This window comes from Bactrocera dorsalis, chromosome 1 (genome assembly GCF_023373825.1).
Source record: "Bactrocera dorsalis isolate Fly_Bdor chromosome 1, ASM2337382v1, whole genome shotgun sequence".
Lineage (NCBI taxonomy): Eukaryota > Metazoa > Arthropoda > Insecta > Diptera > Tephritidae > Bactrocera > Bactrocera dorsalis.
In genome coordinates this window covers 106,542,832-106,555,598 of record NC_064303.1, presented here as the reverse complement: position 1 = coordinate 106,555,598, position 12,767 = coordinate 106,542,832, and the positions used below count along the sequence as shown (strand labels likewise).

General features: G+C 35.3%; 1 protein-coding gene across 1 annotated transcript; it reads left to right on the top strand.

Annotated features, from left to right (window-relative positions):
- The first annotated feature begins 9,412 nt into the window (after positions 1 to 9,412).
- Positions 9,413 to 10,306, top strand: LOC105225102 (uncharacterized). The gene has a single exon (XM_011203439.4). It carries the CDS (start codon positions 9,667 to 9,669, stop codon positions 10,051 to 10,053), a length of 387 nt encoding a protein of 128 aa, XP_011201741.2. The 5' UTR covers positions 9,413 to 9,666; the 3' UTR covers positions 10,054 to 10,306.
- Positions 10,307 to 12,767: the final 2,461 nt, after the last annotated feature.

Below are 12,767 nucleotides of genomic sequence, written 5' to 3'. Positions count from 1 at the left end.
AATCAGAATTTATTACGTAAATGTGTATGTAACAACAATACTTACTAACAACTTACATACACACACACAAATACATACATACATACTACTTAGTGTAGTCGAAAGGAAAGATTTTTATTGTATTTTTGAAATTATCATTGCAATGCAAAACGAATAAAAATGAATGTGTAAAAGAGCATGTCATATTTACTTTACGGTAAATCTAATTCAATTATTCACAAAACAGAACTCTGTCGTACGACACTTAAATCAACCCGATCGATGCACGCTGACTGAAGTTACAAAGAATAAAAAAAATTTCAACGCTTGTGCCACGCCCCCTACGGACGAACATCTTTCAAAAGGTAAGTAGTTGCCTTCCTCCCTTCAGCCTTTCATATGACACTTGAACCAACCCGATCGGTCGCCGCTGACCGGAGTTATAGCCATTTAAAATATTAAAACGCTCCCAACAAGCCCCCCCTGTGGCGGGGTAGGGGCAGAGTTTGTTCCAAAAGCTCCGCTACGCCTCACGCTTTCATATGACACTTGAACCAACACGATCGGTCGCCGCTGACCGGAGTTATAGCCATTTAAAATTTTCAAACGCTCCTAACAAGCCCCCCCCCCTGTGGCGGGGTAGGGGCGGAGAGTGTTCCAGTAGCTCCGCTATGCCTCACTCTTTCATATGACACTTAAACCAACACGATCGGTCGCCGCTGACCGGAGTTATAGCCATTTACAATATTAAAACGCTCCCAACAAGCCCCCCCTGTGGCGGGGTAGGGGCAGAGAGTGTTCCAGAAGCTCCGCTGTGCCTCACGCTTTCATATGACACTTGAACCAACACGATCGGTCGCCGCTGACCGGAGTTATGGCCATTTAAAATATTCAAACGCTCCTAACCACCCCCCTTGTGGCGGCGTAGGGGCGGAAAGCGTTCCATAAGCTCCGCTATGCCTCACGCTTTCATATGACACTTGAACCAACCTGATCGATCGCCGCTGACCGGAGTTATAGCCATTTACAATATTAAAACGCTTCCAAAGAGCCCCTCCTCTGGCGGGGTAGGGGCGGAAAGTGTTCCAGTAGCTCCGCTATGCCTCACGCTTTCATATGACACGTGAACCAACTTGTTCGGTTGCCGCTGACCGGAGTTATGGCCATTTAAAATATTAAAACGCTCCCAACAAGCCCCCCCTGTGGCGGGGTAGGAGCAGAGAGTGTTCCAGAAGCTCCGCTATGCCTCACGCTTTCATATGACACTTGAATCAACCCGATCGGTTGACGTTGGCCGGAGTTATAGCCATTTAAAATATTCAAACGCTCCTAACAAGCCCCCCCTCTGGCGGGGTAGAGGCAGAGAGTGTTCCAGAAGCTCCGCTATGCCTCACGCTTTCATATGACACTTGAACCAAATCGATCGGTTGTCGCTGACCGGAGTTATAGCCATTTAAAATATTAAAACGCTCCCAACAAGCCCCCCCTGTGGCGGGGTAGGGGCAGCTATTGTTCCATAAGCTCCGCTATGCCTCACGCTTTCATATGACACCTCAGTCATCAAGATCGGCCCACGCACGGCGAAGCTACGGCTGAAACAAATGTACCTTGCGCCGGCTGGGCTACCAGGCGAACAGGAAAAACAGAAGGACGACAAAAAATTGGCGCAGCCACTTGCTGTACGATTTTGGTCGCCTAGTACCGCGCCAGGCAAAATGCCGGAAAATTGCGATTTGTGATTTTGCATTTTCTGAGTGAGTGGGTAAGTGTGGGTCGCCCGTGTGTGAGAATGAGTATTGTTTGTGTGCTTAGTGTTTATGAGTGGCTTGCGTATATGGGCATATTTTAATGAATATTGTGCCGAATTGACTGATTTTTTTTGCGAAAATCAGGTTTTGAAATATTTTAAATATTTTTTTCGTAATTTATATATATTTTACATAGTTCTTAGACATACTTACATGCATAAAAAATATATGGTTTCTTATGTATTTCATGCGCAAAAACCAATGTAAAATTGGTGAGTTTTTTAATGAATTTTCGGCTGTTAAGAGAGAATATTTATTGGTTCAAATGCTATTTTACTTACCAATTGTTTATAAAATCCATTTATAATAAAAAATATTTTATATATTGTTTTAAATTAATATTTTTAATAAAATAAAATAATTTTTAACAGCATGTAAGTTCAATTCAATTATACATTATATTTCTGTGGTTTTAATAAACATTTATAATGAAAAGTTTGTAAAAATAGTAAAGGTGAGTACAGCAAGCATTTTATAATAAAACGACATTTTAAATTATTGATCTTTATGACTTTTTTATTAAAAAATTCGATAAAGCCAGTGACACGTTCGATTTCATGAAGAATACCATCTCGTAACGCTCTCCAGCTTGATTTTTGAGACTTCGTATAAGTTTAGCAGTAGCGTGTATTAATCCAGTTGAATTACAGTACCACGGGAACTGGGTCTCGTTATACCCTGAGTTCTTACTTATTCATAGAAACTCTTTTTGTGAGCAAATACAATATTTATACCCTGCTGATGAATATTAGAAATGTTATACAATTTCTTAAAATATGTACCAGAAGCGTCCTATCGCCTTTCTTTCAATAATTTTCTCGACTTCAAAGCAGGTTTACCTAATTCTAAACCATTTTTTAATGCTTTTTTGGATCAACCAGTCAAAAAGAACTTTAGGCTATATATTACTACCAAATAAACTATCCAATAATATACGTACACAAAGTAAATTAGAGATAAAATAATAGATTATGAGTTGTGCCATTTTAACGATAGTCGAGCCCTAAAAAGAACCAGTTCCATCAAGGTTCTCCATGATTTCGGTTGGCTACACGACCTTTTGAATTATCAGAACTTAGCAAAGTTGTTCTTGGGCAACCAAGGTATAGCAAATGGAGAAAACCAAACTAATGCCACGCCCACAAAACAGGTATTTTCAAAAGTATTTAAAAAGCTATAACACTAAAAATAATTCATCTAGATTCTATGTTATAGAAAACAAAAATTTTGATCTAACAAAAACCGGCACAATTATACAAAAAAAAAATTATAAAATAAAACAACAAAGATATGGGTATCAAACTAAAGGTATTAATGAAAGCTATCAATTGGTAATATGTTTTGAGGGGTGTTGCCACCTGTTTTTTTTTTTTTTTGTTAACTAAGTAATAATATATGAAATATATGTAGGTGTCAAATTTAAGAGGCTTCCAAAACATTTTAAAAAATAAAAATAAATAATAATAAATGACGAGTGCTGCCACATGTGCTAAAATTTTAGAGAAAAAAATTGTTTGATGAACAATTTAAAATTGCACAAAGGGATTTAAATTGAATAGGTGGAAGAAAGCTTACATTTGAAAATATTTTGTGATTAGAGTTACCAACTGTTTAAAAACTGTTATTCGGTAAAACGGATAAAACAAAGAGTCGAACATATGTATGTATGTACATATGTATATAGTTTTGGATATGAAGCTGAAGTGGTTACCGGAAGACTGGACTTGAAAATATTTTTTGAGTAGAGTTGCAAACTTTTTATAAAATTTATGTAAAAAAAATTATAAGATGAAGAAGCGTTACGACTTTGTTGCCAAATTGAAAATGTTTTAAAAAGAAACTAGAACTGAAACTATTTTTTTAAAAGAGTTGCCAACTGTTTAAAAAAATTTGTAAAAAAAAAACAAAAATAAGCTGAAAAATATGCCGATATGGGTATCAATCTAAAAAGGTTTCACAAAGCTCACACTTAAAAATATTTTTTGAGTAGAGATGCCAACTGTCTAAAAAAAATTAAAAAATCAATAAGCTGAAAAAATATGCCGATGTGGGTATCAAAGTAAAGTGGTTGCATTAACCATAAATTTGAAAATATTTTTTGAGTAGAGTTACCAACTGTTTACAAAATTTTAAGTAAAAAGAAATAAGGTGAAAGACATGCCGATATGGGTATCAAACTGAAGTGGTTTCAAAAAGCTTAGAGCTGTAAATATTTTTTAAGTAGAGTTGCCAACGGTTTAAAAAATTTAAGTAAAATTTCAAAAGAGAAGAAAACATTATGACATGGGTGTCAAGAGGTTTCAGAAAGCTTACACTAGAAAATATTTTTGAGTAGAGTTGCCAACTGTATAAAAAATTAAAAAAAAATAAAAATGGGGAAAAATATACCGATATGGGTATCAAACTGAAGTGGTTTCAAAAACCTTAGTATTGAAAATATTTTTTGAATAGAGTTGCCAGCTGTTTAAAATTTTTAAATCAGTAAACATGATAAAGCAAATTAATTCTTGCACTATCATCGGTATCAAAATGAAGAAGTTGCTGCAAATTGAAAGTTGAAAATAGTTTTTTGAGAAGAGTTGCCAACAGATAAAAAAAAACGTTAAGTAAGTATGTCAATATAAGAAGAAACTTTACGATATGGGTATCAAACTGTAAAGCTCTCAAACAGCTTTAAGTTAAATACTAATAAAATTGAAATATGTAATAATAGAATATAATATGAAAAGTTGAGAATAACTGAGCTGATGAATTATGTAATTCATTAATAGGTATTCAAACTGGATAAATAACATAAAATTACGAAACAAATTGTTAATATTACGTAAACTAAGTGTGGATGGCGATGTGCAAGGACTACGACCAAGTTGCTCATTATGCCTGTCATTACCACTAATGTTCATGCCATATAACTTAATTTGCCACTAAAAATATATTCGTGAATTTTACTAATATTTTTCGGTGTCGACTTCCCAATTCTTATTACGTTACGACGCCATAGACAACGCACAATGGATAAATTGTTTATATTTTGCGCACAGTTTTATTATCGAATGGTGCGATTTTTAAATATTACATATTTCACTTACAACAATACTACAAAACGCTTGGAGCAACGAAATCGCAATCCGCGCAAACGACGGTTACTGCGACGCATATTGTTGTTGATTATCGTCATGTATTCATCGTTATTAGCTTGCTTACCGGTCCTATTTTTAGGAAACCTGTCTTATCTTGCTCTGAAATGCACAACGTTTGAATATGCCACCATTTTTTACAACATAATAATTTGCGTTTCCGTTAGCGCCAACATCGTCATCATCATATACCAAGTGCAAAGGAAGAGTACGAGCACAGTCTTAGTGAAATTGTTCAACAAATTATTTGCAATTCAGGAAAAGGTCGCCGTGCTGACGCTTCGAAGTATTGAAATTGAGTTTTATATGAAATGTTTACTTTTACTCAAATTCATATTGATTATTTGGATTGCAATATTGGCTGCTTGTCACTACCGTTTCTTGCTGAGCGATCTCTTCGGCTATCCGCTATTCGAGCTCGTTTATGTTGGCAATCACATGTGGCTACTGAACTTACTGAAAATCTCTCAGCTTTTGAATGATTTTGTGCGGCGGCATGGCGAGCAACTACAACAGCAAACACAATGCTTGACAAAATGTAGGATTATGGTGGAACCATTGTGTCGCGCATTGAGTTTGAATATAGAGACAAAAGAGTTGCTTATATGCTTTCTGCAACGTTTCAATTGGTTTGAAAAACTCGCCATTTTCAGCCAACTACAGCTCATTAAGCTATACAATAACTTGCTGACATGTGCTGTTACCGGGTGTAATAACTGTGAAACGACTCTACCGAATACCGCTCTGCATCTACTCAATGTGCTCCTACTGGCCATAGTGAATGACTCCTTGCAGGCGGAAGAAGAAGACTTTCGTGAAATGCTGACCATAATAGTCGGGAAGTTGGCGAAACGTGGCAGTGTGTGTAACGACTGCCAGGAATTGCTGCGTCTGGTGAGCCAATGTAATATTTGGAAGGTAGTTTTATATTTATTGTTTGAGTTCTAGATCGATGCACACTTCTGCAGCAAATATATAAGAAGTAATAACATTGAAATTTTCGAAGGATTTTGTTGGTCGAAAGATTACATGTTCGTAATTTTACATAGCTTATTACTAATCGCAGTTAATATGGCACAACTTGAGTTGGACTCCTTCGAAACATTCGACTGTAGTCTTGCTAAATATAAGGGTTTATAAGTAACACTAATTTTTTTCGACTATTTGACTATCAGCGCTTATTCAGCTATCTTTCACTGGAGCTAAATGTTTGAAAAACATCGTATGGAATTTTATTATATATCCTTGGACGGATAAAAATCCACGTAGACCCGACTGTCGTGATAATATGGTAAAAAGCTATGGTTGCGGTCCGGCTTAGTATTTTTTAGAGGTTCTTATAACAAAAGTTTGTCTAAATTTTGTTAGAATTAAGATTTATTAATAAATTTTGGTCGAAACCCTAATCTCTTTGCCATTTTTCATTACATCTGACCTTGATATTTGAGCTTTTTTTTTGTTAAAAAACAAGTAAACCCGTTAGCTTTGGCTACACCGGAGTTATAATACCCTTCACAGGTGCATTTCTTGTCGCATAAAAGGATATAAAAATATCTTTAGCTTAATTTCGAGCGGCCAGTTTATAGCGCAGCTATGTATATGATATAGTGGTTCGATATCAGCGGTTCCGACAAATGAGCAGTTTCTTGGCGAAAAAAGGACGTCAGAAAATTCTCAAAACGTTATCTCAAAAACTGAAGAACTTCGCGTATATACGGGCGGACAGAAAGACGGATGTGGATCGGTTCAGCTCATCACGCTGATCATTTACATTTACATATATATTAATGGAACACCGACGTTTCCTTCTTTCTAGGTGTTACGAAATCGTCGTATTTATCCACCCGTGTAGGGCGCTACCGATTTTCCCCGAGAATTTCAGAACAGTTTAATAGAATTTGGAGCACTTTTACGTCGGCTAACTATTAATACGCTAGATGTTGCCAGTATCAAATAATTACCACAAATTCGAGTCATAGGAGTACAGTTATTGGTTAAGTATTCAAATAGAAAACGTTTTGAAACCTAACAGTTGATTTGGCATTGCAAAAGAAAAGTTAAACTTTAAGAATATTTCATAACGAAATCGTAAACAAAGGTCAATCGGTCCCTAACCTCGCCCAATAACGAAATATAGTGATTTCTCTTTCAAATTACAAGAAATGCATAAAGAAAATTGCTAATACATATATACAAACACACAGATATGTCAATTATTTAACAAAATATATTTGTTTTGAACTAACCAGCATTGCGTCTATTGCATCTTAATGACCTTTGATATAATGCGAGTAAAGCAGAAACTTTGTAGCACATATAGAAACCGAAGAAACAGATAAATAGTGTGCTGCAATCGGCGGCCTTGCAATTATGCAGCCGCATATAGTATGCATGTAAGTATGTATATGGGCGAGTGTAAAAGCCACAATGTTTATGAACTGCTTGCACATCAGCTGCTGATGCAATTTCACACCGCCAAGCCACCCGCCGTACAAGTCAAGCGTGCAAACGGTGAAAAGGCTTCCACAGCCAATCGATAGCGGACAGACATCACACAATATTTGCAGTAAATGCATTTCTACAATTGTTGTTGTGGTTGCTTGTGTTTTTGTTAGAACACTGTGCATAAGTACAAGAAAGGTTTTGCAACAATATATTCAAGCACATAACAGGATAACCTCGGTAACGAAAATTTGTTCAACGAACTTTTGTTTGGGAAACATTTTAAAGTGGCGAAAACACGTTATATTTTGGAGGGGAGTTATTTCTGGTGTTTTTTAAATAATTTATAATTGTATGGTATTAAAAAACATGGCGTAATAAAAAATCACTGATAATCAGAAAGCCCTCGAGAGGCTGAAAAAACCCTCCCAAATATAAATAACCACGAGTTTACGAACAAAAAGCAAATGAGGTTGGTCCAAAATTTAATTGGAATAGAAAAAAAAAACTTAGAGCTGAAAATATTTTTTGGAGTAGAGTTGCCAACTATTTAAAAAAATTCAGTAAAAACGATATAAGGTGAAAAAATATGCCGTTATGGGTATCAAAGTAAAGTAGTTGCAGAAAGCTTAGAGTTAGAAAAATTTTTGAGTAGAATTGCCAACTGTTTAAAAAACTTTAAGCGAAAAGAAATTAAGTAAAAAAATATGCCGATATGGGTATCACACTAAAGAGGTTAAATTAAGCTTAAATATTTTTTGGTAGAATTGCCAACTGTTTAAGCAACTTTAAGTGAAAAGTAATAAGGTAAAAAAATATGCCGATATGGGATCACATTACGAAGTTAAATTAAGCTTGAAATTGAAAATGTCTTTTGGGCAGAGTTGCCAACTATTAAAAAAATTAAGTAAAAACGATATAAAATGAAAATATACTATGCCGATATTGGTATCAAAGCAAAACAGTTGCAAAAAGCTTAGAGCTGAAAATATTTTTTGGATAGAGTTGCCAACTTTTTAAAAATTGAAAGGAAATAAGGTAAAAAATATGGCGACGTGGGTATCACACTAAAGAGGTTAAATTAAACTTAGAATTGAAAATATTTTTTGGGTAGAGTTGCCAACTGTTTAAGCAACTTTAAGTGAAAAGTAATAAGGTAAAAAAATATGCCGATATGGGATCACATTACGAAGTTAAATTAAGCTTGAAATTGAAAATGTTTTTTGGGCAGAGTTGCCAACTATTAAAAAAATTAAGTAAAAACGATATAAAATGAAAATATACTATGCCGTTAGAGCTGAAAGTATTTTTTGGGGCAGAGTTGCCAACTATTTAAAAAGTGAAAGGAAAAGAGGTAAAAAAATATGGCGACGTGAGTATCACACTAAAGAGGTTAAATTAAACTTAGAATTGAAAATATTTTTTGGGTAGAGTTGCCAACTGTTTAAGCAACTTTAAGTGAAAAGTAATAATTTAAAAAAAAATATGCCGATATTTGATCACATTACGAAGCTAAATTAAGTTTGAAATTGAAAATATTTTTTGGGTAGAGTTGCCAACTGTTTAAAAAACTTTAAGTGAAAATGTAGCAAATAAAAAAAAGCAATTTAAATCACAATTTTTATAGGTAAGATAGATTTTTAAATCACTCCAGCTGACTAATTTCAATATATCTACAATTCGATTGTGGGTGCGACTTCCGTCAATTGAACCACATTAGAAATATGAGGAGGAAATACCATGACAAATTAAGATCTCGAGATATTTTTAATACCAGCGTCCACTTTTCGTGGGGGCTTAAAGTCTTTAGACACCTAAGTGGCAAAATGTTTTCCTCCACAGTAGAGACCATGATGCAATAACGAGCCCAAATATCAACTCCTTCAAAGCTTACAGTTTTAGCATTGTTACCTTAAACTATTTGTTTATAAATTTTAGACTCTCAAAAACAGTAAAAGTCGATAAAAATTAAAATTTGCTTTTCTTTGATATTAAAAATTCAGAAACCTAACTCTCCAAAAATGACAAAAAACATATGTACAAAAGTCACAAAAGTCATGTCGACTAACTCACTTGAGCCAAGAATTATTATTCCTCGTTGAAAGGGTTTTTGCATTACAAAAGAAACTCAGCAATTAGTTTATGTGCCACACATTAGGCAATCGCATAAAACGGTGCGCTTGGCCTCGCTGCACTTTTAGTGCAATTTCAACATTCGACCAGCGAGTACCTCCGGCGCTTTGCAGAAAACGCGTTTTTTAAGCATTGAATCACAAACATAATAAAAAGAAAGCGACATAATGCCCACAAAATCGGTGCACAAGTGGATGTCGGACGAAATGGCGCGTCTATCGACGAAATTCGCACGCTACAAGCCTAGCTGTAACGGCTACAACCGGATACAGCCGGTGCTGCTGTCGCGCAGCGTCACCCAGATGCTGAACAATCCATTGCCGGTGGAAGATCAAATCGGCAGCACTATGACGGCGGCGAGTCAACAGCAGTCGCAACAGAAACAACAGCAAGCACACGGGCGTCCCAAAGGCGTATTGAGTCGCTCGGAAGCCGAATGGGAGGAGGTCTATCCGACCGTGCAGTTCGGCCGCGGTGAACATTGTGAAGCGGATGGAAAGAAGGCGGAACGAAAATTCGCTTACTATCGCAACTGTTCGACAAGGATAATTTAGAATCGGAAAGGATATGCTACATATGCATTTATATGCATACATAAATGTACATATGTATATATGTATGTATGTATGTAGTAAGAGCAATGCGTTTTTAGCACTGCCGCTTTTCATTGTGTAAATATTTAGTATTAATTTTTGCAATGTAGAATTTTTGCAAAAAGAATTCATTTATATTTAAATGTGGAAATTTAATAAAAAAAACAAAACACAAGAAAATCAAATATAAAAAAATAAAAAGAGTTTCATAAGGTTAATATTATGAAATAAATATTAATAATAATATTACATATTGGGTAGCAGCAAGTCTAATGTGATAACTTTTTGTTAGATAATTCAAAAAAAATTTTATTTGCATGTGGTTGGAGGTAAATATTATATGTAGGTAAAGGTCTATTTTAGTGATTTTGATAATGTTTGAAATGTGAACTCACATAAATTTCGAATTATTTAGTGTGGGTTTCGTTTCAGGTATGATATTTTTAATAACAATATACGGTCAAATCGACATATTAGGATCGAACTAATTTTTTTTCGAAAAATAGGACTCCAAGGCAAATTGAAACTCGGGTCAGTAATTGAAAATGTTTTCTTATTTTTTGGGGACCGATTTCGACAAAAATCGGAGGCCGTAGTCCGGAACGGACCCGAATTTTTATACAGCCAAGGGCAGCTAACTCAGCAGCATTCTTCAAAATTACTTCAGCAACAAAACAACAGACGAAAACGATGGTGTCTATATTTTCACTACTTTCGGACTTCGTTGTTTTCTTTCGGAACATACTGTATTATGTTTTCTATAAGCTGAATTTCAAAATTTGAAAGCTAATATTTCAATTTTGGGTAAACAAAAAATTAATTTAAATCTTAACTATGACTCAATTTCTTAAAAAAAATTGGTTTAGTCCAATACTCAGTTGAATATTGTACATCTTAATTATTGGAATATGAAATATGTTTTTATAGTAGTCCGATCAGAACAATATGATCGAAGATTGTAGCGATGACTTATGTAATAATATACATATGTAAATCAAATTCCGTGACGATACCTTATCAATTAAAAAAGTTTTCCATATAAGGACCTGAGTTTGATCGCTCAGTTTGTATGACAGCTATATGCTTTAGTTATTCGTTATCGTCGATACCGACAAATTTGTAGCTTTTTGGTGAGAAAAGGGTGTGAGCAAAGTTTTAGAACAATATCTTAAACACTGAGGGCCTAAAGAGACGGACAGATAAAAATACCGACGGTCGTGGCTAAATCGACTTAGTTAATCTTGCTGATCACATACTTTATAGGGTCTTCGGCGTTTCCTTTCGGGTTTTACAAACAGCGTGGCGAACTTAATACCACTGTTCAGGGTATAATAGGCATAATAACACATTAGTCGGTGGCGGAAGTCAGTTTTCAAACTTTCAGTGAAAATTTAGCTGAATTAGAATGCGATTATGGTAGCGAACCGCAGTAAAATGACGACTAAAAAGCAAAAAATAATTTATGTAATCTCAAAATACCATACTTCAGGGCGAACAAAGTTAGGCTTTTAGTTAAATAAGTTTTCTTTTAACCCTTGTGTTGCCACCCAAAAAAAAAAACACACTGTCTGCCGCCCAGGGTACCCAGGTACCCGTACGCAAGTTCGTGCGTATAAGTGCGTTATACGTAAAAAGATTTGAGTGCATTCTATCAGGATCTATTTATTGACATCTTAGAAAGGTAGTGCTACTTGAATGTACCATATACATAAATTATGTACAGACACCTTCATAGTCCTAAATCAAGAATAAAACGCGCGCTGCTCTAACGTAAATTTCTCGTTTTTGCGAAGACCAGTTGCGTGGAATTCGAGTGGTGGGGAAACAGGTCACTCTTTGAATTGGTTTCTACCTCAGGAACGTTCAAGAATTCCGTGAAACGAATACAAGCTGTATAGTTAAGTTTCCGTCCTTGACTCACTGCAGTCACTCCAATCAGTTTGGATAGTTTGTTAGCGTGTGTGCATTACATATCGATATTCGTGAAGTGATAAGTAAAGATATTTGTATTTTATTTATATATATTTGTATTTGTATTTATTTATACCTCAGATAAATAAAACAATGGAAGAGTTATCGAAAGCACAGTTTTTGAGGTAATGTAAATACAATAAATACACGATTTATTTACCACGATGGGTTTTTAATTTTAACGAAAATTGAATACGAAAAATATGCATAAAATAAAATAAAAAGAAAAACAAAGCTCAAATACTTCTTAGTACGTTGCACTATGATTATGAATTTTCTGATGCAGCTCACAAAAAACCAAATGATTTTGTTTTATAATCAAACAAAAGCTGGCGTTGACACCATGGATCAAATGTGTTCGAGCTACTCCACCCAACGGTGAACGTGTAGATGACCGCTGCCTTTCTTTTTCAACATCCTCGACATTGCAGGTGTAGCTGCTTATGTCATCTACTATGAGAATAACAGCATGCTTGGCAAGAAAACAAACAGACGAAGACTTTCGACAATTGTGAGAAGAATGAGCAATGCCGATGATCAAAGAGCGTGTCCCGAATCAGCAAATAATGCGAAACCACTCTACCCAAATCCCAGTCGAAAGTTTCTTTGAAGGGCCAATAGTAGAGGTGGTACCCAGAAATGACAGAATTACATTTGTAACGAGCGCCCTATTCGCAAACGCCGAAAGACACGGAAATCCTGCG